At 29.5% G+C, this 25,956-nt stretch overlaps 1 protein-coding gene across 1 annotated transcript in view; it reads right to left on the bottom strand.

The window, feature by feature from the left end:
• Positions 1-706: 706 nt before the first annotated feature.
• LOC136075471 (mucin-2-like) overlaps positions 707-25,956 on the bottom strand; it is a 48,228-nt gene continuing 22,978 nt past the window's right edge. Inside the window, exons 3-4 of the mRNA XM_065788767.1 lie at positions 6,102-6,122; positions 707-5,870 (exon numbers count right to left, since the gene is read on the bottom strand). Coding sequence (XP_065644839.1) covers positions 1,795-5,870; positions 6,102-6,122 — 4,097 coding nt within the window. The 3' untranslated portion in view covers positions 707-1,794. The remainder of the gene's footprint in view (positions 5,871-6,101; positions 6,123-25,956) is intronic.

Here is a 25,956-nt window from a genome sequence, read left to right as displayed (position 1 = left end):
AAGAAATAACAACAATAAAAAAAATTTAGTACTTTCATTTTTGGTTCCTAAGTTACTCAAATTTAAAGAACTAGTGGCAAAATTCCATCCGATTAAACTATATTTTCTCTGATTTTATGTTATAACCATTTCCAGTTTTTAATATTCATTGGCTTACCTTAAAACTAAAAGTTTTTAATATTTGATGGCAATCAGGATTGCTAAACTAACTTTTATTTTTTTCTACGCAAGTTTTAAAAAAAAAATCTAATAAAGTGCAACTTCAACGTAATACAAATAAATAAACTTATATAACAAACCAACAATTCAGTATACAAACAAAACGTTTTGAAATTGTTTGAACTACTTTTGTTTTTAAAGAATGTTGATATTACTAAAATTAAAATCTAAAAGCAACTGATTCTTAATGTTAACAACTGGGTAAGAGTAAACTATATTTGCAATTATCTAGTTGACAATGTTGTTTGCGCTTCTTATATTTATGACAACGCGTTTTGTTTTTTTGTCAATAAAAAAGAGACTACATTCAAATTTTTCCTGAAAATTTGAGCTCCCGCTTAATATCAATTTTTTTATGAAATATGAAATTCTTCTTACGATATCCGAATTTAATCAAATTATTGGGAAAGAAAACTTATCTTTTATTTTTTGATTACGGCTGCAATGTGTTGCTACATATGGTTAAACATCATTAGTCAAAACTAAGTTTTTAACAAAATTGCTATTTTTGAACTTTCTTTAAAATATTAAAACGTTGATAATCAGATATAAAATACAAATCAAAGATTTAAATCTAAAAATGACAAAATTTAGTAAAACAAATTTTAAAAAAAATATTCTAAAACTGCAATTATCGTATAGTCTACACATTTACAGTTAATGTCTTCTTAGATTGTGGTTATTGTTGGTTCGAATGACGATGTTGTAAATTCATTTACGGTTGTTGTAAGATCCAATGAGGTTGTTGTAGTTTCGGAAGTGATTATTATAGATTAAGAGTCAGTTATTAAAAGATCAGATGCAATTGTAGTACGTTCAGATATGGTTGTTGAAGATTCAGTTGTGCTTGTTGCAGATTCAGATGAGGTTGTTGTAGATTCAGTTGAAGTTGTAGGTTAAGTTGGGCTTATTTTAGGTTTAGAGATGGTTGATATAGATTCAGTACTGAATGTTGTGGGTACCTATGTGGTTGTAGTTGTTTCGGTAGTGCTTGTTGTAGATTCGGATGGAGTTGTTGAAAGTTCAGTTGTAATTGTTATAGGTTCAGATACAGTTGTTGTAGATTCAGTTGTGCTTGTTGTAGGTTAAGATGTGGATGTTGTTGATGCAGTTGTAGTTAATGGAGACTAAGTTTGATTGTTGCAGATTCAGTCGTGCTTGTTGTAGATTCAGTCGTGCTTGTTGTTTGTTTGAATGTTGTTGTTGTAGATTCAGTTGTAGTTGTAGGTTCTGTTGTGCTTGTTGTAGGTTCAGATGTGGTTGATGTAGATTCAGAGGTGGTAGTTGTGGGTTCCGATGGGGTTATTGAAGTCTCAGTGGTGTTTGTTGTAGATTCAGATGCAATTGTTGTGGTTTCAGTTGTGGTAGTTGTAGGTTCAGATGTGGTTGTTGTAGATTAAGACATGCTTGTTGTTGGTTAAAATGATGTTATTATAGATTCAGTTGTAGTTGTAAGTTCTGTTGTGCTTACTTTAGGTTCAGAGGTGGTTGATGTAGATTTAGTAGTAGTTGTTGTGGGTTTCGATGTGGTTGTAGTAGTTTCGGTAGTGCTTGTTGTAGAATCGGATGGAGTTGTTAAAGATTCAGTTTTATTGTTGTAGGTTCAGATGTGGTTGTTGTAGGTTCAGTCGTGCTTGTTGTTGTTTCGAATGTTGTTGTTGTGGATTCAGTTGTAGTTGTAGGATCTGTGATGGTTATTGAAGGTTTAGTAGTGATTAATGTAGATTTAATAGTGGATGTTGTGGTATCCGATGTGGTTGCAGTAGTTTCGGTAGTGTTTGTTGTAGACTCGGATGGAGTTGTTGAAGGTTCAGTTGTTATTGTAGTAGGTTCAGATTTGGTTATTATAGATTCAGTCGTGCTTGTTGTTGGTTTAAATGGTGTTGTTGTAGATTCATTTGTAGTTGTAGGTTTTGTTGTCGTTGTTGTTGTTTTTGTAGGTCCAGATGTAGTTGTTGTAGATTCAGTTGTGCTAGTTGTAGGTTCAGATGTGGATATTATAGATGCAGTTGTATTTGTTGTAGACTTGGATGGAGATGTTGAAGCTTTAGCTGTTATTGTTGTAGATTCAGATGTGGTTATTGTAGGTTCAGTCAGGGTTGTTAATGTTTCGAATGTTGTTGTTGTAGATTTAGTAGTAGTTGTAGGTTGTGTGGTGGTTAATATAGGTTCAGTGGTGGTTGATATAGATTTAATAGTTATTGTTGTGGGTTCCGATGTGGTTGTAGTAGTTTCGGTAGTGCTTGTGATAGACTTTGATGGAGTTGTTGAAGGTTCAGTTGTTGTTGTTGTAGGTTCAGATGTGGTTGTTGTTGGTTCGAATGTTGTTGTTGTAGATTCAGTTGTAGTTGTAGATTCCATTGTGGTTGTAGTAGGTTCAGTGGTGGTTGATGTAGAATTAGTAGTGGTTGTTGTGGGTTCCGATGTGGTTAAAGTAGTTTCAGTAGTGCTTGTTGTAGACTCGGATAGAGTTGTTAAAGGTTCACTTGTCATTATCGTAGAGTCAGATGTGATTTTTGTAGATTCCTTTATGCCTATTGTCTGTTCGAGTGTTGTTGTTGTAGAATCAGTTGTAGTTGTAGGTTCCATTTTGGTTGTTGTAGGTTCAGAGGTGGTTGTTGTAGATTCAGTTGTGCTTGTTGTAGGTTCAGATTTGGATGGTGTAGATGCAGTTGTAGTTGTTGTAGACTCAGATCGAATTATTGAAGGTTCAGTTGATATTGTTGTAGGTTCAGATGCGGTTGTTGTAGATTCAGTCGTGCTTGTTGTTGGTTCAAATGTTGTTGTTGTAGATTCATTCGTAGTTGTAGGTTTCGTTGTGGTTGTTTTGGTTGCTGTATGTTCAGATGTTGTTGTTGTAGATTCTGTTGTGCTTGTTGTAGGTTCAGATTTGGATGTTGTAGATGCAGTTGTAGTTGTTGTAGACTCGGATGGAGTTGTTGAAGGTTCAGTTGTTATTGTTGTAGTTTCAGAATTGGTTGTTGTAGATTCAGTCGTGCTTGTTGTTGGTTCGAATAGTGTTGTTGTAGATTCACTATTAGTTGCAGATTTTGTTGTGGTTGTTGTAGGTTCAGTGGTGGTTGATGTAGATTTAGTTGTGGTTGTTGTGGGTTCTGATGTGGTTGTGGTAGTTTTGATAGTGCTTGTTGTAGACTCGGATGGAGTTGTTGAAGGTTCAGAGGTGGTTGTTGTAGATTCAGTTGTGCTTGTTGTAGGTTCAGATTTGGATGTTGTAGATGCAGTTGTAGTTGTTGTAGACTCAGATCGAATTATTGAAGGTTCAGTTAATATTGTTGTAGGTTCAGATGCGGTTGTTGTAGATTCAGTCGTGCTTGTTGTTGATTCAAATGTTGTTGTTGTAGATTCAGTCGTAGTTGTAGGTTTCGTTGTGGTTGTTTTGGTTGCTGTATGTTCAGATGTTGTTGTTGTAGATTCTGTTGTGCTTTTTGTAGGTTCAGATGTGGATGTTGTAGATGCAGTTGTAGTTGTTGTAGACTCGGATGGAGTTGTTGAAGGTTCAGTTGTTAATGTTGTAGTTTCAGAATTGGTTGTTGTAGATTCAGTCGTGCTTGTTGTTGGTTTGAATAGTGTTGTTGTAGATTCAGTTTTAGTTGTAGATTTTGTTGTGGTTGTTGTAGGTTCAGTAGTGGTTGATGTAGATTTAGTAGTGGTTGTTGTGGGTTCTGATGTGGTTGTAGTTGTTTTGGTAGTGCTTGTTGTAGACTCGGATGGAGTTGTCGAAGGTTTAGTTGTTATTGTTGTAGGTTCAGATGTCGTTGTTGTAGATTCAGTCGCGCTTGTTGTTGGTTCAAATGTTGTTGTTGTAGATTCAGTTGTAGTTGTAGGTTTCGTTGTGGTTATTTTGGTTGCTGTATGTTCAGATGTGGTTGTGGTAGATTTAGTTGTGCTTGTTGTAGGTTCAGATGTGGATGTTGTTGATGCAGTTGTAGTTGTTTTAGGTTCAGTTGTGATTGTTGTAGATTGAGATGTGGTTGTTGTAGATTCAGAAGTGGTTGTTGTAGATTCAGTCAAGCTTGTTGTTGGTTCGAATGTTGTTGTTGTAGATTTAGTTGTAGTTGTAGGTTCCGTTGTTGATGTTGTAGGTTCAGTGGTGGTTGTAGTAGTTTTGGTAGTGCTTGTTGTAGACTCGGATGGAGTTGTCGAAGGGTCAGTTTTTATTGTAGTAGGTTCAGATGTGGTTGTTGTAGGATCAGTCGCGCTTTTTGTTGGTTCGAGTAATGCTGTTGTAGATTCAATTGTAGTTGTAGGTTCCGTTTTGAATGTTGTTGGTTCAGAGGTGGTTGTTATAGATTCAGTTGTGCTTGTAGTAGTTTCAGATTTAGATGTTGAAGATGCAGTTGTAGTTGTTGTAGACTCGGATGGAGTTGTTGAAGATTCAGCTATAATTGTTGTAGGTTCAGATGTGGTTGTTATAGATTCAGTTGTGCTTGTAGTAGTTTCAGATTTAGATGTTGAAGATGCAGTTGTAGTTGTAGTAGACTCGGATGGAGTTGTTGAAGGTTCAGCTGTAATTTTTGTATGTTCAGATGTGGTTGTTATAGATTCAGTCGTGCTTGTTGTTGGTTCGAATGTTGTTTGTGTAGATTCTGTTGAAGTTGTAGGTTTCGTTGTGGTTGTTGTTGTTTTTGTAGGTCCAGATGTGGTTGTTGTAGAGTCAGTTGTGCTTGTTGTAGGTTCAGACGTTGATGTTGTAGATGCAGTTGTATTTGTTGTAAACTTGGATGGAGTTGTTGAAGCTTTAGTTGTTATTATTGTAGGTTCAGATTTGGTTGTTGTAGATTCAGTCGTGCTTGTTGTTGGTTCGAATGGTGTTGTTGTAGATTCAGTTGTAGTTGTAGGTTTCATTGTGGTTGTTGTTTTTGTAGGTCCAGATGTGGTTGTTGTAGTTTCAGTTGTGCTTGTTGTAGGTTCAAATGTGGATGTTGTAGATGCAGTTGTATTTGTTGTAAACTTGAATGGAGTTGTTGAAGCTTTAGTTGTTATTTTTGTAGGTTCAGATGTGGTTGTTGTAGATTTAGTCGTGCTTGTTGTTGGTTCGAATGTTGTTGTTGTAGATTCAGTTGTATTTGTAGGTTTTGTGGTGGTTTTTGTAGGTTCAGTGGTGGTTGATGTAGATTTAATAGTGGTTGTTGTGGGTTCCGATGTGGTTGAAGTTGTTTTGGTAGTGGTTGTTGTAGACTCGGACGGAGTTGTTGAAGGTTTAGTTGTTATTGTTGTAGGTTTAGATTTGGTTGTTGTAGATTTAGTCGTGCTTGTTGTTGGTTCGAATGTTATTGTTGTATATTCAGTGTTAGTTGTAGGTTTTGTTGCGGTTGTTTTTGTTTTTGTAGGTCCAGATGTGGTTGTTGTAGATTCAGGTGTGCTTGTTTTAGGTTCAGATTTGGTAGTTGTAGATGCTGTTGTATTTGTTGTAGACTCGGATGGAGTTGTTGAAGTTTTAGTTGTAATTGTTGTAGGGTCATATGAGGTTGTTGTGGATTCAGTCATGCTTGTTGTTGGTTTGAATGTTGTTGTTGTAGATTTAGTTGTAGTTTTTGTATCTTCAGGGCATGATTGGTAAATTATTGAACAAAGCTCTTTTTCGTCGAAAAGTTCACAAAATCTTTTTAAACATAAGCAGGAAGTTTTATCTGAATTAAGAAAAAGTTGTCATAAAACATAGAATTTATTTATAATCTTAGATATTGGAGGTAGTTCATACTGCATGATATTGCAGGTGTAGTTGCTAACAGAAAGTGAAAAAATCTGGCTTTGGTTGTCATGATATTTAATTACATAGCACTTTAGCGTAACAAAAGTTAATTATGAAAGTGAGTATGCAAAAATCATTAGTAAAAAATAATGAAGTAATAATTAAATACCTTGAGTAGTTGGATGTAACGCTGCAAAAAAAAAAAAAGGAAAAAAAATGATAAAATAAAATCATAAACAATATTTCAAACATACCAGTTTCTTAAATTAAACTGGAAAGTAGACAGACATGCTGTTTATATTTCGGAAAATATTTTGTAACCTTTATTAAAGATTTTTTGAAACTCGTTTTTTTGAATTTTTGAAAGTTTTTTTAAAATTACTTATAAGAGACATTCTCAATTTTCATTATGATCGCGTTTCAGCTGATAGTAGTTTATAATTTCAAAAAGTTTGTAAAAAAATTTTACAAAATTATTGAAATGCACGACAGTACAATTATTAAAATTTCTAACGATAAATAAAAGACAAAATTGTCGTCAAAATGGAAAAGTTAGAGAACAAAGGGAATTTAATAAATTTTAAAAGTAAGGCTTGTAAACTAGATATTAGCGAATAAAGAAAAATGTAGATTTTATAAGCAATAAATATAATAAAGTTTTAGTTGAACTTGCCGGTGCAAAGCCTGAACACAAACTCTAAGCAAGTTAGAAAATACAGTAACAGAAACTATGAAAGACAAATTGGGAGAGAAGATAGAAGTAGGCGTAATTACTTGAGAATAAACAGAGTTGAAGATTCTAAAAACAAAAGTTAGGAAAATTGCAAGAAAAAAAGTCAAAGATATTCTAAAAACAAAACTCGAACAAGATGGTGATTTTGTTATTGAATAGAAGTGGGAAAAATTGACCAAAGTAAATATAATATAAAGAAAACAGACCCGTTTATGTGATATTTCTAAAATTTTAAGACAAATTGGCTATTCTTGAAAGATATATCAAATTGAAAATCTGAAGTCAGCGCATTTTTATAAACAAAAACTTTTGCAAAAATGAAGTGTTTTACGAAAAAAGTGTCTTATAGACGCCAAAGAATTTACAAACAAGAAACATTCAAAAAATTAAGTTTGCTAAATTTGTTTGTAACAAAGAAATATCGCGTGATTACTAAAAGAACTTCTTTTATTTATTTTGGTCTAATGGATTCAAACAACAATAACAAATTTGATTTAACCTCTTTTAATTTTATTCAAACTGATAACTTTTTATTAAACCACAAATCGGATCCGGATATAAATTAATTCATGGAACCAACTGCGGTTCAAAGCAGCTGTTCATATTAGTATTCCAATGAAATAAAAGAATTTCTTAATTCTAATAATTTTAACACTTTGCATATTAACTTAAGAAGATTATCAGAAAATTTCGAAATTTTTTGCATAAACATGAAAGAAACTTTTAGTACTTTTAGTTTAATTTGTATGCCAGAAACTTGGTGCAGCTTAGATAACGCAAATTCTAATACAAACATCTGTTTACTAGGTTTTTAAAAAACTTCTTTAAAGTGTCAAAATAAAAAGCGAGGTGGTGGTTTAGTAATTTATAAAAAAGAATTCTTGGTATATTATCAGGCCTGATAAGACTAACTCTGACTACAATAATGAGGTTGTAACAGTTGAAATTGTAACCTTAAAAAAATATATATTTGTAAGTTGCTGCTATTGACCACCCACTGGTCATATTGAAAACTCTATTGTGTTTTTAAATGATATTGACCACCCACTGGTCATATTGAAAACTCTATTGTGTTTTTAAATGATATTGACCACCCACTGGTCATATTGAAAACTCTATGTGTTTTTAAATGGTATTGACTACCCACTGGTCATATTGAAAACTCTATGTGTTTTTAAATGATATTGACTACCCACTGGTCATATTGAAAACTCTATGTGTTTTTAAATGATATTGACCACCCACTGGTCATATTGAAAACTCTTTTGTGTTTTTAAATGATATTTTAAGTAAAAGCATTCATGAAAAGAAATTATAATACTTAATAGGTGATATTAATTTAGGCTGTTTTCAATACCATACTAATTATAGAATTAAAAAGTTTTTAATGATGTATCAGAACATGTGCATGTAATGCCAATAATAGTTAACTGGAACCTCTTTATTGTCAGCAGAAGCATGTTGCTCATCTTATCGATTATAAAGACAGATTTACTTGTGTCAGGCCTCTTTTATTTGAAATGAAAATTTTTAATATTTATCAGCTCAATGTTTTTAATACTCTTTGTTTTATGTACCAATGTAAAATTAACTCATCCCCAGGTTCTTTTTATAATTTATTATCTTAAAAGATAAAAATAAATACATTTTGAAAAATGACAATTCAATTTAGCAACCATTTTATCGAACTAATTTTGGAAAAAACAAACATTGCATTTTGCGGAGCTTTTCTTTGGAATAAAATAGTTTTTAAACATTCTGATTTTTCTCAGGAATGGAGTTATCTCATATTCAAGAATAAAATTAAAGAAATTATTTTATCTCTTGATAATATACTGTTATACTTTTAATCGTTTAGTAATTTATTGTATTATTTGTTGTTTATGATGTCAGGTTTTTATGGGAATATACAACTATATTTGATTTATGATTTATTGAGATTTTTTATTACGAGGGGTTCTCGATGACAAGACCTGATGGCCTTCTGCAAGTCTCTGAATTCTTTTTATATAATTAAATATCTGCATAACTATAAATTTTACTGTTTTTATGTTAACGATTTTATTTACAATGATATAAAATATATTAATATATAAGATATAAAATACAACATAAGTAAAACGTTGCCTCAAATACACAACTGTTGTACATACAATTAACCTTAAAGTAAAAAAATTTAATAAATATATTAATCATTAATAGCATAAAACAAAATCAATAAAAAAAATTATTTTTGTAATGATTTTGGTTATAGTTTAAATTTTTTTTTTAATCAAGATTATTTTTATACAGGTTTTAGTTGAAAACATTACCTTTAAAAAGTATAAAATAAATGAATTTAATGTAACAGTGTTTGACTTCATGAAAGTATGAAAATGTTAAGTATTTAGTATTAAAATTATATCATTTGTTCAATTAAATAAAATGTTTTTATCACTAGGTCAATTGAGTTTAAACACTGTGAGAATTAATGTTCAAAATCTCGAAGTTATTTAACTAATCACTTTTAACGGAAAAATTGTTTTCATTAAAAAAACTTTTATGATATATGGGAGTTAGTGCAGTGCGAGACTCCTAGAAAAATAAAAAAAATCCTAAAAAAATAAAAATAAAAAATAGTTAAGTCTACGTATTCTCCTGAATGAGCTAATAGACCAGATACATGAGGGAAGACAGTTCAATCTTTTCCTGTTTAATTTTCTACTAAAGATGTAGATAAAAGTAAAATAAATGCAAGGGAAAGTAATTAAAAACTTAAGTTATCCAATCTTCAAAAGGCCATATCTAGTGCTCTTATATATATTGAAATAAACCAATTTCTATAACCTCCAATAAAGGCATAACTAAAAAAAATCATTATATAAGCATGTACTGTTACTATAAAAATATACAAATGATTATCTCATAACTTTTTTCTGTACTGATAGTTCTATTCTAATTAACATTCTTAAAGATCCTATAATATCAAAAAAGATTCAAAAGTTAAACATGAAGTTCCTAAATCTTAGTAATTAGTTAAAAACATTCAGCGTGTGATTCAATTATAAGCATAATTTTATGAATTTTTCGAAAGTTATATAATTTTCTAGTTTTTCCTATAACTGGAATCATAAATAAAAATATAAAATATCAAACAAACTGGAAATAATTGTAAAAATAAAAATGAGTTTTCTAGTCATAGTATCAAGTTAATAGTATAAAATTTACCAAACAAATGTCTGAAAGATACAGTTTGATTCCCATCCAAGGCGTTGTACAATGGATGCTGTAATTCAAGTTATGAAAATTAGCATAATTTCAGAGGACTGAAGTCATGCTAATTTTAATGATAAAAAATAAATTTTTGCGATATTCTTAGATTTTGTTTAATCTTATGCATTTGATCTTGTCAGTCATGACATATTACTGTTAAAGTTAATAAATATTCTACCTCATTTCTTGAATTGCAACTTACTTATCTAGCTGTCGCCAAAGAGTTATAACAAATAATCTCACCACTGACTGGAAATGTTTTGAACAATAATTCAGTTCAAGAATGATAAAAATAATACCAATTTAATAAAAAATATTTAAATTAGTATCATAATAGAAAACTAACATACCTTATTGAACATTAGTAACATATTAAAAAAGAGAAAAATATTAGATAAATAGGAGCTCAAAGTTAGGATTATAAATAATAGATTGTAAAAAAGTATAAGATTTCAATATTTCTAAAGAAGAGTTAAGGAAAGCAGTTTTAAAGTTTGATAATGATGTAAATAATTTTAGTTGGGAAGGGAGATTGTTCCATTTTTATTTTATTTTTATTTTGTTTGAATTCATAGCGATAAAAAACTGTTTGATATTTAGGTATAGAAAACTAAAAGTTGCAAGTTTCCCTACAATTAAAAAAGTTGATAAAAGTGAGAGGTTGGTTAAAAAGAATTACCTTCTAAACAAATAGGCAGTTCGATAGTTAAATAAGAGCAATCAATATAAGGTCTTTATTAAAAGATAAAAAATAGAGTATGCTACAGTTTGAATTAGTATGTGTAAAGTAAATTAATTTTAGAACTTTATTTTGGATTTGAGTTAATCTTAAAAAAGCTGCTTCGATTCTTTTTAACAAGACAAGCATATTTGAGATAAGAGTGAAGAACAGCATGATACACACAAAGCAAAGTTTCATGGTTAAGATAATGACGGATTTCAGCTGCATGCCATTGGATATGCCTTATTTCAAAACTAAGTCTTAAAGGTGCAAAGCAAAAGATGAATTAGAGTCTATTTTGATTCCAAGTTATTTCCTAGAGTTATTAATAGAGTTTACTGAATTTATTTTCTGCCCATATTATCCGAATTTTATATGTTTATTATAATTTTTTTTTAAAAGATTTAAATATAGTAACTTCTGTTTTTTTTAAAGGGATAATTTGTTTTAGCCATTGAACAATATTACTACCAGAGAAAAAGAATACCTCTAATACTGTACTCTTGCGTGCTTAAACAAAAAGAGGTGGATCGGAATAGAAGGTGAAGGAGGAGGGGGGATGGGATAAAGAGGTGCTAATTTTAGTCTAGATCTAATGAAAAAGGATGCTTTTATAAAAGGGTGAATGAGAATTTTTTACTAAACATAAATAAAACAGTCTAACTCTAGTGTGGCTTGTGGACAAAGGCGCATTTTTTATCAGCTGTTTCATCATAATTTCAATAGAATTCAATATGCATATGCAAGTTTCATAATATAGCAAGAAACAAACAAAAAACCTATTTTTTAATAAATCAAAATAGGCGAGATTTTTTAAAATATGATTACACTGAGAGTTTTTATTCTTATCGTCGACTGAGAAAATTTTTTGACTTTACCATTAAGATGTTGTTTTAGGTTGTTGTGTTAGAGAAGCTAAATTTTTACCTTAGTTTCACTCCTCTCATCACTCTTCTTTAATACAAATATTTTACTTAGTTTCACTCCTTTCATCAGGTTGTTTAAGAGGATTAAGTGCAAAACTGTATTAAATGTATTTTTTTATGTCAATAAAAACTCCACACGCAAAGTGTTTATTGTAGAGGACTTATTTGATTTTTTGTGCTATCTCTATTAACAAATGAGTTTGAGGATCGTTTGTTGCAAAAACCAAATTGATATTTGTACTGTGGAACATTGCTTTTTCATACAGTTTACTTAAGTTCAAAAGAAGAAAAATTGGTCAATAATTATAGTAGTCAAAGAGAGAATCAATTTTGTGTAAAGGAACTACTTTGGTTACATGAAAAAATTAATAATTATAGTATATAGAGGTTTGGAAACTGTGTGAGATATAAACTTTAGCAGAAATGTAGGCAGACCATTAGGAACACTCATATAATCTAAGGTGACTTTTTCATTGATTATAAGACTAAAAGACTTGATATTAATAGTAGGCTTGATATTTATTATTTCATTATTTCCTTTCTAAAGTATTTACATTATTGAGAATGTTATAAAAAAAACAGTACGAATAGTAAGACTTTTTAGAATATAAAGTATATTTTTATAAAGTATAAAGGGATCGCAGTACCGGTTAATCAGTAAATGAAAAAAAATGTATAATTTTGTTACCATTAAATTGGAAATTTGTTTAAGACCGTCTTTATATAAAATATATATGCATTTGACATTTTTTGGAAAAAAAAAAAGTTCTATTAGGAATTAAGTTATAATCTCGTATTCTAGAACTAATAAAAAAAAAAATAGGAAAGCTTTTGCAGGTATTGTGAGGAAAGAAATAACTTATTTGCAGGAAAAAAATATTCTTAACAAATATTTAAAAATTGTATACGATTACCTCTTGACTTACGTCCTGAATCTTGAAATATTATAATTGTATATTTTAGAAAAAATTTAAAATTGTGCAATATTACCGGTGATTTACTGGTTCACTAGTTGATTTTCTTTTAGAGAGTTACCAATTATTAATAAGGTCGGATTATAGATAGATAAAAATTCAGTGATGTTTAAAGAGAAATATTGAGATATACATTTAAAACTTTTACTTCTCTTTAGTGGATTTATAACTTTAACAAAAACATTCTAGACTCTAAAAATTAGAAATCATTAGGACATCACTTTGAATTGTAATTAAGATTTAAATTTAGGTAAAAAATGCACCACCTTTCTTTTTTGGACAATGCTCAACATTATATTTTCTATGGTAATGTCAGTTATATCAGAATCCTCTGTGTATAAGTTAAACTCAGTAGTTCTTATCACCATGGCAAGAGTATTACTGGTACTAAGAACTAAAATTGGAAAGATCATTGATGTGGAATGGAAGAGAAGAAATATTATGATGAAGGTAAATTTCTGTACAAATGATTAAGTTTCATGATTTGACAATAAAAAACTGCATTAAGAAAAGAATATATAGAAAAGAAAAATTGAAAATAATTGATTTAGTACCCCCCTTTTCCTTGAACAAACCTGTACGCTCTCGAAGACCGTCTCCCTCCTCCGCGTACGTATGCGACTAAAGTCAGATAAAAAAAACAATACCGGTTTGTTACACACATGAATTTAAATGTTTAAAATAAAAAAATCAAGTTTAGGAGAGATAGTCAAACCGCGTACGCACTCACTGTCTTTAAGGTGGAAAACCCCTCAGAAATATGAAAGTTTTGAAAAAAAATTTTATTTTTTTATTTTGTGCAAAATTTATTAGAGGTTCACAATCTGAAAACCATTTTTAAAAATTCGCTATAGATCTTCATTAAAATAGATTTTATTGAACCCTAGTATTTTAAGCCTCCTTAACAACCGCCATAGCAACGGCACTATTTTCTACCTTAACTAAAAATTAGTCCAAAATGCAATTTTTTCATATGAAGAATATATCTTATCAAGTGAATTGTATTTTCCATAGTTCAAAACAACTTTAGTATAAAAACAGTTACTGGAAAGCTTATAAATATATCATAAATCTTCTACAATGACGAAGGCATGCAGAGTTAAACAAAGAACTAAAAATAATAAAAGGAAAAAAATTTTCAATGTAAAAAAAAAGTTAGTTGTAAATAATGTTGATATGAATGTAAATATGGAATCAAATATTGTAGATATGAACATAAATGTTACTACAAGTGTTGCAGATGTAAATATAAATATGGAGAAACCAGTTGATTTTAACTTAATTAATTCTAATGAAATATGTGATTCTGCTATAAAAATAAAAAAAAATTCGTCATTAAGACCAAAGTTATCTAGTAATATAGTTACTGGATACCGTTTTATAGATAAAGAAATACTAAATTCTGTAATTTCTACCCTTATATGTCCAGTATGTATGTCATCTAAGTTGTTTCTATCTGAAAATGAAAATAAGAGAAAAGGTCTAGCGTCTTGTGTTTATGTTAACTACTGTGTATGTGATTATTCAAGAGAATTTTACACCTCAACATTGAATATACAAAAAAGTTTTGATATTAATACCAGGGCTGTATATGCTATGAGATCATGTGGTCAAGGCTATTCTGGATCTCAAGATTTGTCTCATTAATGGACATGTCTAAACCAATGACTGCTAATAATTATAATAAAATTGTTATAAAACTAACTAATGCAGTAAAATCTGTAGCTAAAGACACTATGATGGATACTGCTCAAGAATTAAAAGACTTAAATAGTAATCTTGTTTTAAATTCTATTCCCGACCATGTGCTCAATGTTGTTGATGTTGCAGTATCATGTGATGGCACTTGGCAGCGACGAGGCTATTCTTCAAACAACGGTGTTGTTTCTGTTATTTAGTAATAGATGATGAAGCTATGAACAAGTTAAGTATACAATTTGTTTGTTATTTTAGGTTTGCATATATGCATTTATATGTTTGTCTGTGTGTATATAAACGCCCACCTGATTTGATATATATACATATATATATATATATATATATATATATATATATATATATATATATATATATATATATATATATATATATATATATATATATATATGTATATATATATATATATATATATATATATATATATATATATAAATATATATATTACATACTATATTATATATATATATTACATATTATAAAAGATTGGTATTTTTTAAAATATTAAAATCTATTTGATGTTACATACTTCAGATTTTAATATGTTTTTCTCAAAATATAGATATGTAAAGCATGTTTTCATAAAGAACATCTAAAAAAAGAAAACCCGTTAGCCTATGAAAAATGGCATGATAAACATAAATGTGCTTTTAATTACCAAGGACTACCTGGTGAAATGGAGCCAAAAGGAGCCTGCAGAATATGGAGTAGATCTATTGAAAAACATAATCTAAGATATACTGATTTCTATGGCGATGGAGATAGCAAAGGTTATGATGCTGTAAAAAATGTTTATCAAGATGTTCTTATAAATAAGCTTGAATGTGTTGGCCATGTGCAAAAAAGAGTTGGAACACGTTTACGTAATTTAAAAAAAAAGAAAAAGGTCTTGGTGGTGTAATATTCTAAGGATAATGCTAGATTAAGAATCAAATACAACATAAAGTTTAAAGCGTGCATACCGCCATATTTATTTTAAGTAAATGATAATAACACGAGGCATATGTGTATTATGCCGAACACGGATATTACATCTTCCTTCCATAAATTTTTTTTTTTTTTTTTTTTTTTAAAGATGTCTTTATATTATATAGTTAAATAAGTTATTTGAGAGAGCACAGGGTCAAGTTTAGTGTCGTGCTGTAATTGCTTTAGTCTATCTATTGATATTGGCAGATTTTGAACTAAAGTGTGGACCATAACGCTGCAGTCCTCATTTAGGCTCATCCTCGTCAAAATTGTTGAGGTGGGCACGTGATAAAGAGTCAGCAATGTGTAGATATTTTCCTGGAACATATTTTACTACTATTTGATATTTTTGGAGTCTTATCAGAAGTCTTTGTATGCGAGGTGGTGCTTCTGACAGCGGCTTGTGTAAAATGTATTCAAGAGGCTTGTGATCACTTTCTATAGAGACCTGTCGCCCATTGGTATATTGGTTGAAACGTTCACAAGCAAAAACAATTGCTAAAAGTTCTTTCTCTATCTGGGCATATCTCTGTTCTGCTATAGTTAAACTACGAGATGTATAGCTGATCGGGTGACCTTCTTGCATAATACAGGCTCCTAATCCGTGTGAAGATGCATCTACTTGAATCTGGACATCTTTTGATATGTCGAAGAATGAGAGTACAGGAGAAGATGAAAGAACCTGTTTATTTTTTCCATAGCACTGGTATGTTCATGGTTCTATGACCAGAGTATGTCTTTTTTAAGCAGCTGGCGGAGGGAGCTGTTAACTCCGACATATTTGGGATGAATTGTCGCAGATAGTTGACCATTCCTAAGAGCCGTTGCAAATCTGCTTGACATGCAGGCAATGGGTCTGCAGATATGGCTTTGGTTTTATCAGGATCAATTCTTATTCCTTCATGATTATATTCCCGAGATACTTGACTTCAGGTACTCAAAATTGTATTTTATTGTATTTAGGTTGAAAAATTGTATTTAGGTTGAATCTAATGTTTCTCTCACGAGCTCGTTGTAGAATTTGTTTAAAAATTGTATCATGCTCTGCATCTGTTTTAGCTGCAATGATCAAGTCATCGTGGATAGCCAGAACATTAGGAATATCACCAAAGTTAATTTCAATCATCTCTTGTGCAGCATCCGATGCGCATGATATGCCTAATGGCATGCGGTTGAATTTGTATCGACCATAAGGAGTGTTAAATGTGCATAGCTCTGAAGAAGGTTCATCTAGTTTTATATGCCAATAGCAATCAGCCATGTCTATGACAGTAAAAACTTTGTTGCCACAAAGTTTGCTAGAGATTTCTTCTGTAGATGGAGTGGTTTTGTATTGTCTTAAAACAGACTTGTTTATTTCTTTCGGATCAATGCATAATCTTAAGGATCCATCTTTTTTTTCTACGATGACCATTGAGTGTACCCAAGGTGTAGGTTTAGAAATCTTTGAGATAGCTGAGGCTTTTACAAGACGGTCAAGTGTGCTTTTAAGTTTAGGTAGGACAGTCATTGGTACTTTCCTTGGTGCATGAATGACTGGGATTGCATTTTTAGCAACTGCGATATGATAGTTTCCTTTAACTACACCAAGGTCGGTAAAAACGTCACCATAATGTTTAAAAATGTCAGCTTTATCAATTTCAACATCGTTAATGTTTAGTATTTCAAGAGATTTGCAGGAACTTAGACCTAGAAGTGGTTTTACATCAGAAAGAGATACAACAAAAAGTTGGCACATTCGTGAAATGTTATTCTTTTTAACAGTCAAATTGCAAGTTCCTAGTACAGGAATATTGTTTCCACCATATGATTTTAGTCTAGTTATTTTTTTTGAGAGGAGGTCTTCCAGGAATAGAGTTGTAGACGTTGTATGGAATGACGTTGCATTGGGCTCCAGTATCTAATTTAAATGTTATATTTTTGCTGTTGACTGTAATATTTGTGGTTAAATCGTCAGTGCATTCCATCGATGCTGCAACATGATGAATATATAACTCTGCAACGTTAAGGTTGACTTCCTTTTGATCAACTTGGTCAATACGATTAGAATTAAAGAGATTAGTTTTTGATCGGCACACTCTAGCAAAATGGTTTAGTTTTCCACATGCTGTGCACTTTAGGCCATATGCTGGGCAAAACGAGGTAGTATGTTGTGATCCACAGTAGTAGCAAGATTTTTGTAAAGGTCTATCAATCTTTAGGGAGTTGAATTTAGTTTTGTTTCCATGTTTGTTTATAGAATCTGCCTGGATTGTATTTTCGAGTGCTTTTAGTTGCGTTTTCGATGTTTCATATGCTCTCATAAAATTTATTGTTTTTTCTAGAGTGAGCTCAGTGTCTCGAAGTAGTCGTTCTCTGGCAGCTTTAGAGTCAATACCACAGACTATTCTGTCACGTATTAGACTTTCTTCGAGGGTTCCAAACTCGCATGTTTCAGCTTTATTTCGTAAATCAATCAAGAAGTCAGTAAATAGTCTACTGTCTTGCACACTAGTATTGAATAAATAACGTTCATAAGTTATGTTTTTTTTTGGGCTGAAATAACATTCAAACTTTTGAACTAAAGGTGTTAATTTATCATTTTCTTCGATTGTGAAAATGAATGTATCGTATACTCTTAAAGCGTCTTCGCCAATCATATGAAGGAAAATGGCACATTGAATATCTTCATTTTTATCATTGACTCCTGAAGCTATTTTATAAAGATTCCGTCTCTGCTTCCATTTTCGCCAGTTTTCTGAAACATTGCCATTTAAATTCATGGCCTCTAATGGTCTAAGCTGTTCCATTTTAAATTAAATACAGCTTTACTTCTGGTAACATGTAATATTCTAAGGATAATGCTAGATTAAGAATTAAATACAACATAAAGTTTAAAGCGTGCATACCGCCATATTTATTTTAAGTAAATGATAATAACACGAGGCATATGTGTATTATGCCGAACACGGATATTACAGGTGGTCGTGGAAAATTGACCGATAGTTGTATCGGTCAATTTTCCACGACTACCAAGACATTTTTTTTTTTTTTAAATTACGTAAACGTGTTCCAACTCTTTTTTATCGATCTTCTCCAAAATTATTATGGCATTGCAATTAGCCAAAACAAAAATAATTTAAATGCTATGAAATCTGCTGTAAGAGCTACACTTTATCATGTTGCTTCATCAAAAAATGAAAATTTACATTTTCCTCACTGTCCAGAAGGTTCAGATAGTTGGTGTCGGTATAATCGTGACAAAGCAAACCATACCTCAACATATAAACCTGGTCCTGGCTTAACAATATCTATTGTTTGGAAACTTAAGCGAATTTATGATGAATTAAGTAGTGATATTCTTTTAAAAAAATGTCTGCATGGCATTACCCAAAATAACAGTGAGTCTTTTAACATGACAATATGGGAGCGTATTCCAAAAGGCCATTATGTCTCACTTACACATCTTCAATTAGGCACTTTTGATGCAGTTGCCCATTCTAACATTGGTAGACAAGCTAGTGTTTTAGTTTTAGAAAAAATGAACTTAAGACCTGGAAAGTATTTGTTAGAAGGATGTAGGAAAATTAATAAAAAGCGATTACACTTAGCCATATATAAAAACACAGAACGAGCAAAGAAACGCAGACAAGTAATTCGTGGTAAAAAGAAGAGTCGATATGACAAATTTATTGAAAAATAGCAAAACCCATATCAAACTGGTACATTTTAAGATTTAACTTTTTTTATCATATATAGATTTGCATATTTATTTACACTATTTTGAAATTTTTTATGATAGCATTTTTAAAAGCTGTTTTTCTCAGATGAAGAGTTTTTAAGACGCCGGCCAGCATATCTAAATAACAAAAAGTGGTGTTACGTTAAAATTTTAAGTATGAATTTGTTTGATTGTTTTCTGTGATTTAAACGTGAAAGATTTTTTAAAAAATTGAATCCAGTCTTTAAATAGGTCAACAAATTCATAAAATTTGGTCAAATTTTTTACATGTACTTCGGTCCAATATATAAGCCTATTAAAAATTACTATGAAAAATCTGCTTCGCTCATATCACAAAACTACCTTGTTAGAACAAGTATGCAAAAAAGATTTTGTTAAAATTGTGTACATCTTTAGATACGTTGGCCGGGGTCTTTCAATATTTTTGTGTTTTTGGCACCCACTACAGCTACCATTTTACCCAAAAAAAAATTTCTTTGTTTTTTTCAGTTATTTTTGTTATTTACTTTATGTATATGAAGTTAAATTTATAAAATGTCGATATTTACTCAAAAAAAATTTTTCAGGGGTTTTCCATCTTAACATCCCCTCCCCGCCTTGAACACGTTCGTATGCTTTTGGGAAACCCCCTTCCTCCCATACCTGCATACGTACGTTATCGATGGCCCCTATGCTATTTTACCGTATTTAAATCTAAGCTCCAATTATATTTCACTATATATTTTTTATAAATACAAAAAACTGAAATAAGTTTACTAAGAAATAATAATATTTTAAATAATAAAATCTTGAGCCCCATTAAATATATGTGAACCTCTCTGGTTGAGAAGCACTGGTTGGGAAGCATGATGGCTTGTTATAAGCCAGTGCTTATTATTACAATTATTATTACATTCTGTATAACCTAATACAATAATCACCATAAGGAGGGGGTCCAAAAATAATTTTGCACCAGCACACTTTTATCCTCTCAAGGTCCCTAGATTTATATAAAATATATACGCCTGACTAAATAAAAATACAAAAATCAATATTTTTTTTATTAAAAATAATTTTTCAGTCTTTTACTCAAGATAATTTACTCTACCACTAATAATTAATAATATAAGGCCGCTTTACGATGTCTTTGTATATTTTATTAAATATTTCATATTTTAATTATACAAATAAACATTTTTATTGTATTGCCTTTGCAAAATTGATGCATATTAACAATAATTAGTTATTATTTTTTTGTATCTTTGTGTGTTTTATTTATGTATCTTGATTAATTGGAGGCCCAGAACTTTTAGACATGGCATGGGCATAAGGGGAAAATCCCTAAACCTCCCTCACCAGTCCAACCCTGATCATTTGTAAATAAAAAGTAGAGATTTATTCTATTAATTAATAACAAACATAAAATAATAAACAATATAGAAAACTAAAATAATATAAATTCGTAATAAATAAATGTAATGGAATATATTATAACGATAAAAACATTATAATGATTAGAGTTGCAAAAAAACCTCTTTTTTTTCCTGCGGCAATTTTTTGGGTCAAAAATGTATGGGAATATTTATTTGCCATGTTGTACTTCCTAACAAATGTGATACTCTCATTATATAAAGAAACTATACTTATCCTATAAGAAAATTACTATTTTAATTTTGATAATGTAAATACATTAGTATATAATACCATGCCAATTTAATACTTTTCTCTTCAACAAGAGGGACTTTTATATCGTGGTGGAAGATAAAAAAACAAAAATAAAATAAAAGACAACTTCTAATTTATTAAAAATAAAGACGTATATCTTTAAGAAGAAGTTTAAATAAAAAGCAACAGCAAAAAAAAAAGACAACTTCTTATTTATTAAAAATAAAGATATATCTATAAAAAATGTTTTAAATTAATAATTGAGTAATTTGGCTATAACACTTCCAGAAATTAAGAAACTTTTAAAAGAAATGTTCAAAGAAATTAAATAGGAAACAAAAGAAATGTTTCTTGAGTAACAAAAAGCAGTTCTTGATATTATTGGAGCTAACATCAAAATAATAAGAAATAGATTTGAAAAATCAGGGAAAAATATTGATGGAAATGCAAATAATACAAATAAGTTAACAAAAGAATTAGAAGATTTAAAGGTTAGCCTTTATTTTAACGAATGACTTATCGACGAAAAAACAATTACTAACAACAAATATCTAGATAAAAAAATTGAACATACAAAAATAGATAATGTATTAAAAGAAAAACAAAGAAATCTAGAAGATTGATCACGTCGAAACAATCTTAGGATTGATGGAATTTACGAAAATGATAAAGAATCATGCGATACCGAAGAAAAATTTTTCTCCAAAAAACTTGAAGAACTATACAAGAACTATAATATTAATTCTTCGGAAATATAAAGACAAAGTAAGAATATTGAAGGAATCATATCGACTAAAAGGCACAAATACGTTTGTTAATGAAGACTTTTCTCAAGAGACCGTCGCCATTCGAAAAAAGTTATTTGCTGAAGTAAAAGATAGATAACTGAATGGTGAAATTGTTTTGGTAAGGTATGACAAAATTATTTATATTAAAAATTCTTTTAAAAGCAATTTTGACGAGTAACTTTATGGGCATTCTTAAAAGTCATTCTTAAATAAAATATATTAATCATGGCTCCAAATAAAATCTTTGAATCTCATGCTTTTAAATTTCAAAAAACGAATTACTTTACGCCAAATAAAACCTTAGACTCCGATAATAATATTTCTCACAATAATTTTTCAGATTATTTATTATACTTTCCTAACCAAATAGAAGGGTTTCTTTTAAAGAATGAGCGTGAGAAAAGAAAATCAAATTTTTATTCTCTACGTAAATATAAGAAGCCTAAATAGCAATTTTAAAAAACCCTTAAATTTATTAGAAGAAACTAAACACTTTTTTAATATAGTTGGTTTAACGGAAACTTGGGCTTCTTCAGAAGACCTTAATAACATTTTTCATTTTCCTTATTCTTAACATAATTTTCTTAATGTAAATTTCATGAAAATTTTGAGCATTGTTTTAGGAATGATTTGAGCGTTTCTGACTGTGATAAAGATATTGTAACTATTAAGATTACTAAATATAAAAATAAAAAAAGATTTTACTAAGCTGTTGTTATCGGCCACCTGGTGGCGTGAGTGAAAACCTTAGCATATTTTTATAACAAATCATTAAAAAAGATAATATTGAAAAAAAGCAAAAGTTTAGAGTTGGAGATTTAAACATGAATTGTTTTCTTTATAATAATGAACTTAAAGTTAAAAATTTTTATTATGCAATTTTCGAAATCGGTTCAATATCTTTAATAAACAAATCTACAAGTGTAACAATAAACAACTCTAACAGTAACATAATAACCTCAGATATTTTCAGCAATGATTTAAAAAATGGTATTTTGCGAACTGATATATCAGATTGTTTCCCTATATTTCTAAAATTAGATATTACAAACTCTGAAAAAATTATAATCACACAAAAAGTAATTCAAAAACGCATTTATAATGAAGCCAATCTTATTCAAAAATTAACTGTCATTACTGCACTTGAAAAACATAAGTTTTAATGTAATGCTAATGTCTGAGACTATTTTAAAACATTTTTTTCACTAAATGATGCTAATTTCCCAATCATTGAAAATAAAATAACAACAAAGAGTTGCCATACACCATGGATTACCAAAGGCTTTAAAAAATTGTCCAAGATTAAACAAAAGCCATATACATATATTTTGAAAATGAAAACACCCACAAGCAAAAAAATTTACAAGGACTGCAAAAATTTATTTGAAAAAATTCGCTAACACTTAAAAAAAAATTATTATTTCTAATTACTTAATACATTTAAAAATGACACAAAACGCACATGGCAAATAATGAAAGAAATTATTGGAAAACAAAAAACATGCTTGGGTTTTCTGCCACAAATGGTTAGAGTCGATAGCAAAAATTTATATGAATTAAGAACCATAGCTCAAAAATTTATTTTATTCATATAGGTCCAACATTGTTCAAAAAATCCCAAAGACAAAATCTTTATTTACTGATTTCTATTACCCATGGATAACTGTATAGGTTCGAAGTAGTAATATTCTGAATTATTGCTTGAAGAGTTTGAAATCATTATAAAAAATAAAGCATTTAGAGCAGATCAAATAAATTTAAACATTACCATAGATTGTTTTGAACAGCTAAAAGTTGTTCGTTTTAAAGTTTTTAAAGGTTTTATTTATCAAGGTGTATTCCCCAAAAAGTTAAAAATTGCCAAAATTATTCCAATTTTTAAAGACGGGGACTAATCAATTATTAGTTACTTTTGCCCTATTTCTGTTCTTTCGACATTTTTAAAAATTTTAGAAAGAATTATGTATAACAGAGTATACAAATATTTTCATAATAATAAGTTATTTTACGTTAATCAATCGGTTTTAGAAAGGATAGCTCAACTGAACATGCAATTATCCAATTTGTACGTGAAATCTCAAAATCATTTGAAAAATCACAATATTGTTAGGACTTTTTATTGACCTATCAAAAGCTTTCGATATGGTTGATCCAAAGTTTTAATCCGTAAATTTAACCACTATGGAATAAAAAAGAATGTTTTAAAATGGTTTGAAAGTTATTTGTCAAATTGTAAACAATTTGTTCCGAATAATGACAGTTATCACACCACTTTTCTTTTTATAACATGTGGAGTCCTACAAGGCTCAATTCTTGGGCAACTCCTTTTCCAAATTCATATTAATGATTTGAATAAAGCCTCTAAACTAACAAGTATTATGTTTGTAGATAATACTAACTTATTCCTATCTAACAGTGGTATCTTTGAACTCTTAAAAACAATGAACAAAGAACTTAGACATGTATCAAGTTACATGTATCGATTTGAAATAAAAAGGGATTCCGTAACAAAGGTTTTAGGTGTTTATCTTGATGCAAATCATTTGGAACCATTATATTAACTACATAAGCACTAAAATTTCAAAAAACATATTAGTTCTATTTAAAGCGCGAATCTAACTTAATAAGAAAATTTTAATCAAACTTTATTTTTTATTTATACACAGTTATCTAAATTATGCAAGTATTGTCTGGTGTAGTAGAAAAAATAGTAAATTTTATCACTGTCAGAAACATGTAATCTGTTTAATCTGCTTTGCAAATCAATTTTCTTACGCAAAACATTTTTTTATTGCAATGAGAATGTGGTAAAATGGCTTGTCCCTATCTGTCTTCAAAGATACTTTCCTCTGAAACTTATCAACAAATACAATTGCAAAAAAACTGATTTTTTAAATGAACCTTTTTGTCAAACAAACTTTAATCAATTTTGTATTGCCCATTGGGCACCTTAAATATAAAAATACACACCTTAAATATAAAATTTTGATTTTGAACTACCCATTACTTTTGGCCTTTTTAAAAGTAAATTAAAAACCCCAATTTTTTAATTTGATGACATATTATGTTATGATTAATAATACTAATTAATAACATTGCCTTTACTTATTTACATTTATAAAAAGTTACTTATTTACATTTATAAAAAGTTTATTCTTATTTTATTGATTTTTATACTTTTTACTTAGCATATTATATTTTGGTACGTACACATTTGTATAAAATAATGGTGAGTGGATCCAGATGATCTCTCTTTTGATTATATAATATATACTTTTGGAAATTTGTAAAAGTGTTATATTATTGTTGTTACTTTAATTATATGCTTGTTTGAACTTATGTTTAAACAAGCATATAATTTCTGTAACACTGAAATTATATGCTTGTTTGAACATAATTTTGGTTCTGATGACAAGATTCCTTGATCTTCTTTCAGATATCTTGATTTTAAGTTTATTAATTTTATTTTTGACAATGTTTAATTGTAATACAACCAACAAATGTAAAAAATAAAAAAAAAAATAATAAAAAAGTAAAACCAAAAAAAATCAGACTTCAAAGACTTTATGATATTTTAAGAAGAAATAGATCTTGATAGACTTTATATATCGAAGTTTATTTTTTATATATTTCATCAAGCATTTGTATATTGTTAAATACTTTAGTCATCGTTTGTTATATTTATCAAAAAAAAAAATATATTGCCAGTAAGCTGTTATAAAAAATAGGCCATTTACTGAACTTAGTTTCAATGAAAATTTAAAAATTTTGAACTGTTTATATTCACTGAGTTTCCAAGACCACCTTCATCTGATGATTTGTAACTTATTCAAAATTTATTTTTTTATCTGCATTTTATTTCTAACAATATGATTTATTTATCTAGACGTTTTCTTATAGTGCAATATGAGGACATTTTCAAAACTTTTCAACATGCTTTAATGTTCAAGTTGAATTTTTAGACATAATCTTATAACAAACAGTAAATTAAACTTTTTCCAATTAATAGGTAACAATGGTTTTATTTCTGCATCATTTCATTTTGGTGTCATCCTTCTATGTCAGTTCATGATAGTAACAGCTGGTGTGGCCCACACCCCAGTGATGACAGATGCAGGTAAAAGTTTATTGTCAAATTATATAAAAAACAGCAATATACATGAAAATAAGATAAAAATATTTACATTGTATCCAGTTTAGGAAGTTGAATTCTAGATTTAATAATTCATTGCACAGATTTTGGTTATGAATCTGTTTTTATAACAAGAGAACTCATTCTAATATCTCCTAATGAGGGTAAAAAACTCTATAACTTAGTTTTATGGTTCTGAGGCCGGCTGGTGGTCAGGTTTTCTAAACTCTGTGATAGCTCTCCGTTAACAGCCGTAAAACATCAAAATACTTACAGTGCTTTGTTGCACATGAATGGTGTCCTTGTTCATACTTTTGGTGTGAATTGTTAAGGTGACATTTGGAGCCCCTTGTTACGGCGCTTAGAGTTTATTACTAGTAATGAGGCAACTGCTTGGACTAATAAATAGTATACTGAGTATTATATGTGCTTTGAGTTAAGTTCATTA

This window comes from Hydra vulgaris, chromosome 01 (genome assembly GCF_038396675.1).
Source record: "Hydra vulgaris chromosome 01, alternate assembly HydraT2T_AEP".
In the NCBI taxonomy this organism is placed as follows: domain Eukaryota; kingdom Metazoa; phylum Cnidaria; class Hydrozoa; order Anthoathecata; family Hydridae; genus Hydra; species Hydra vulgaris.
This window is presented reverse-complemented; position numbering and strand designations above follow the sequence as displayed.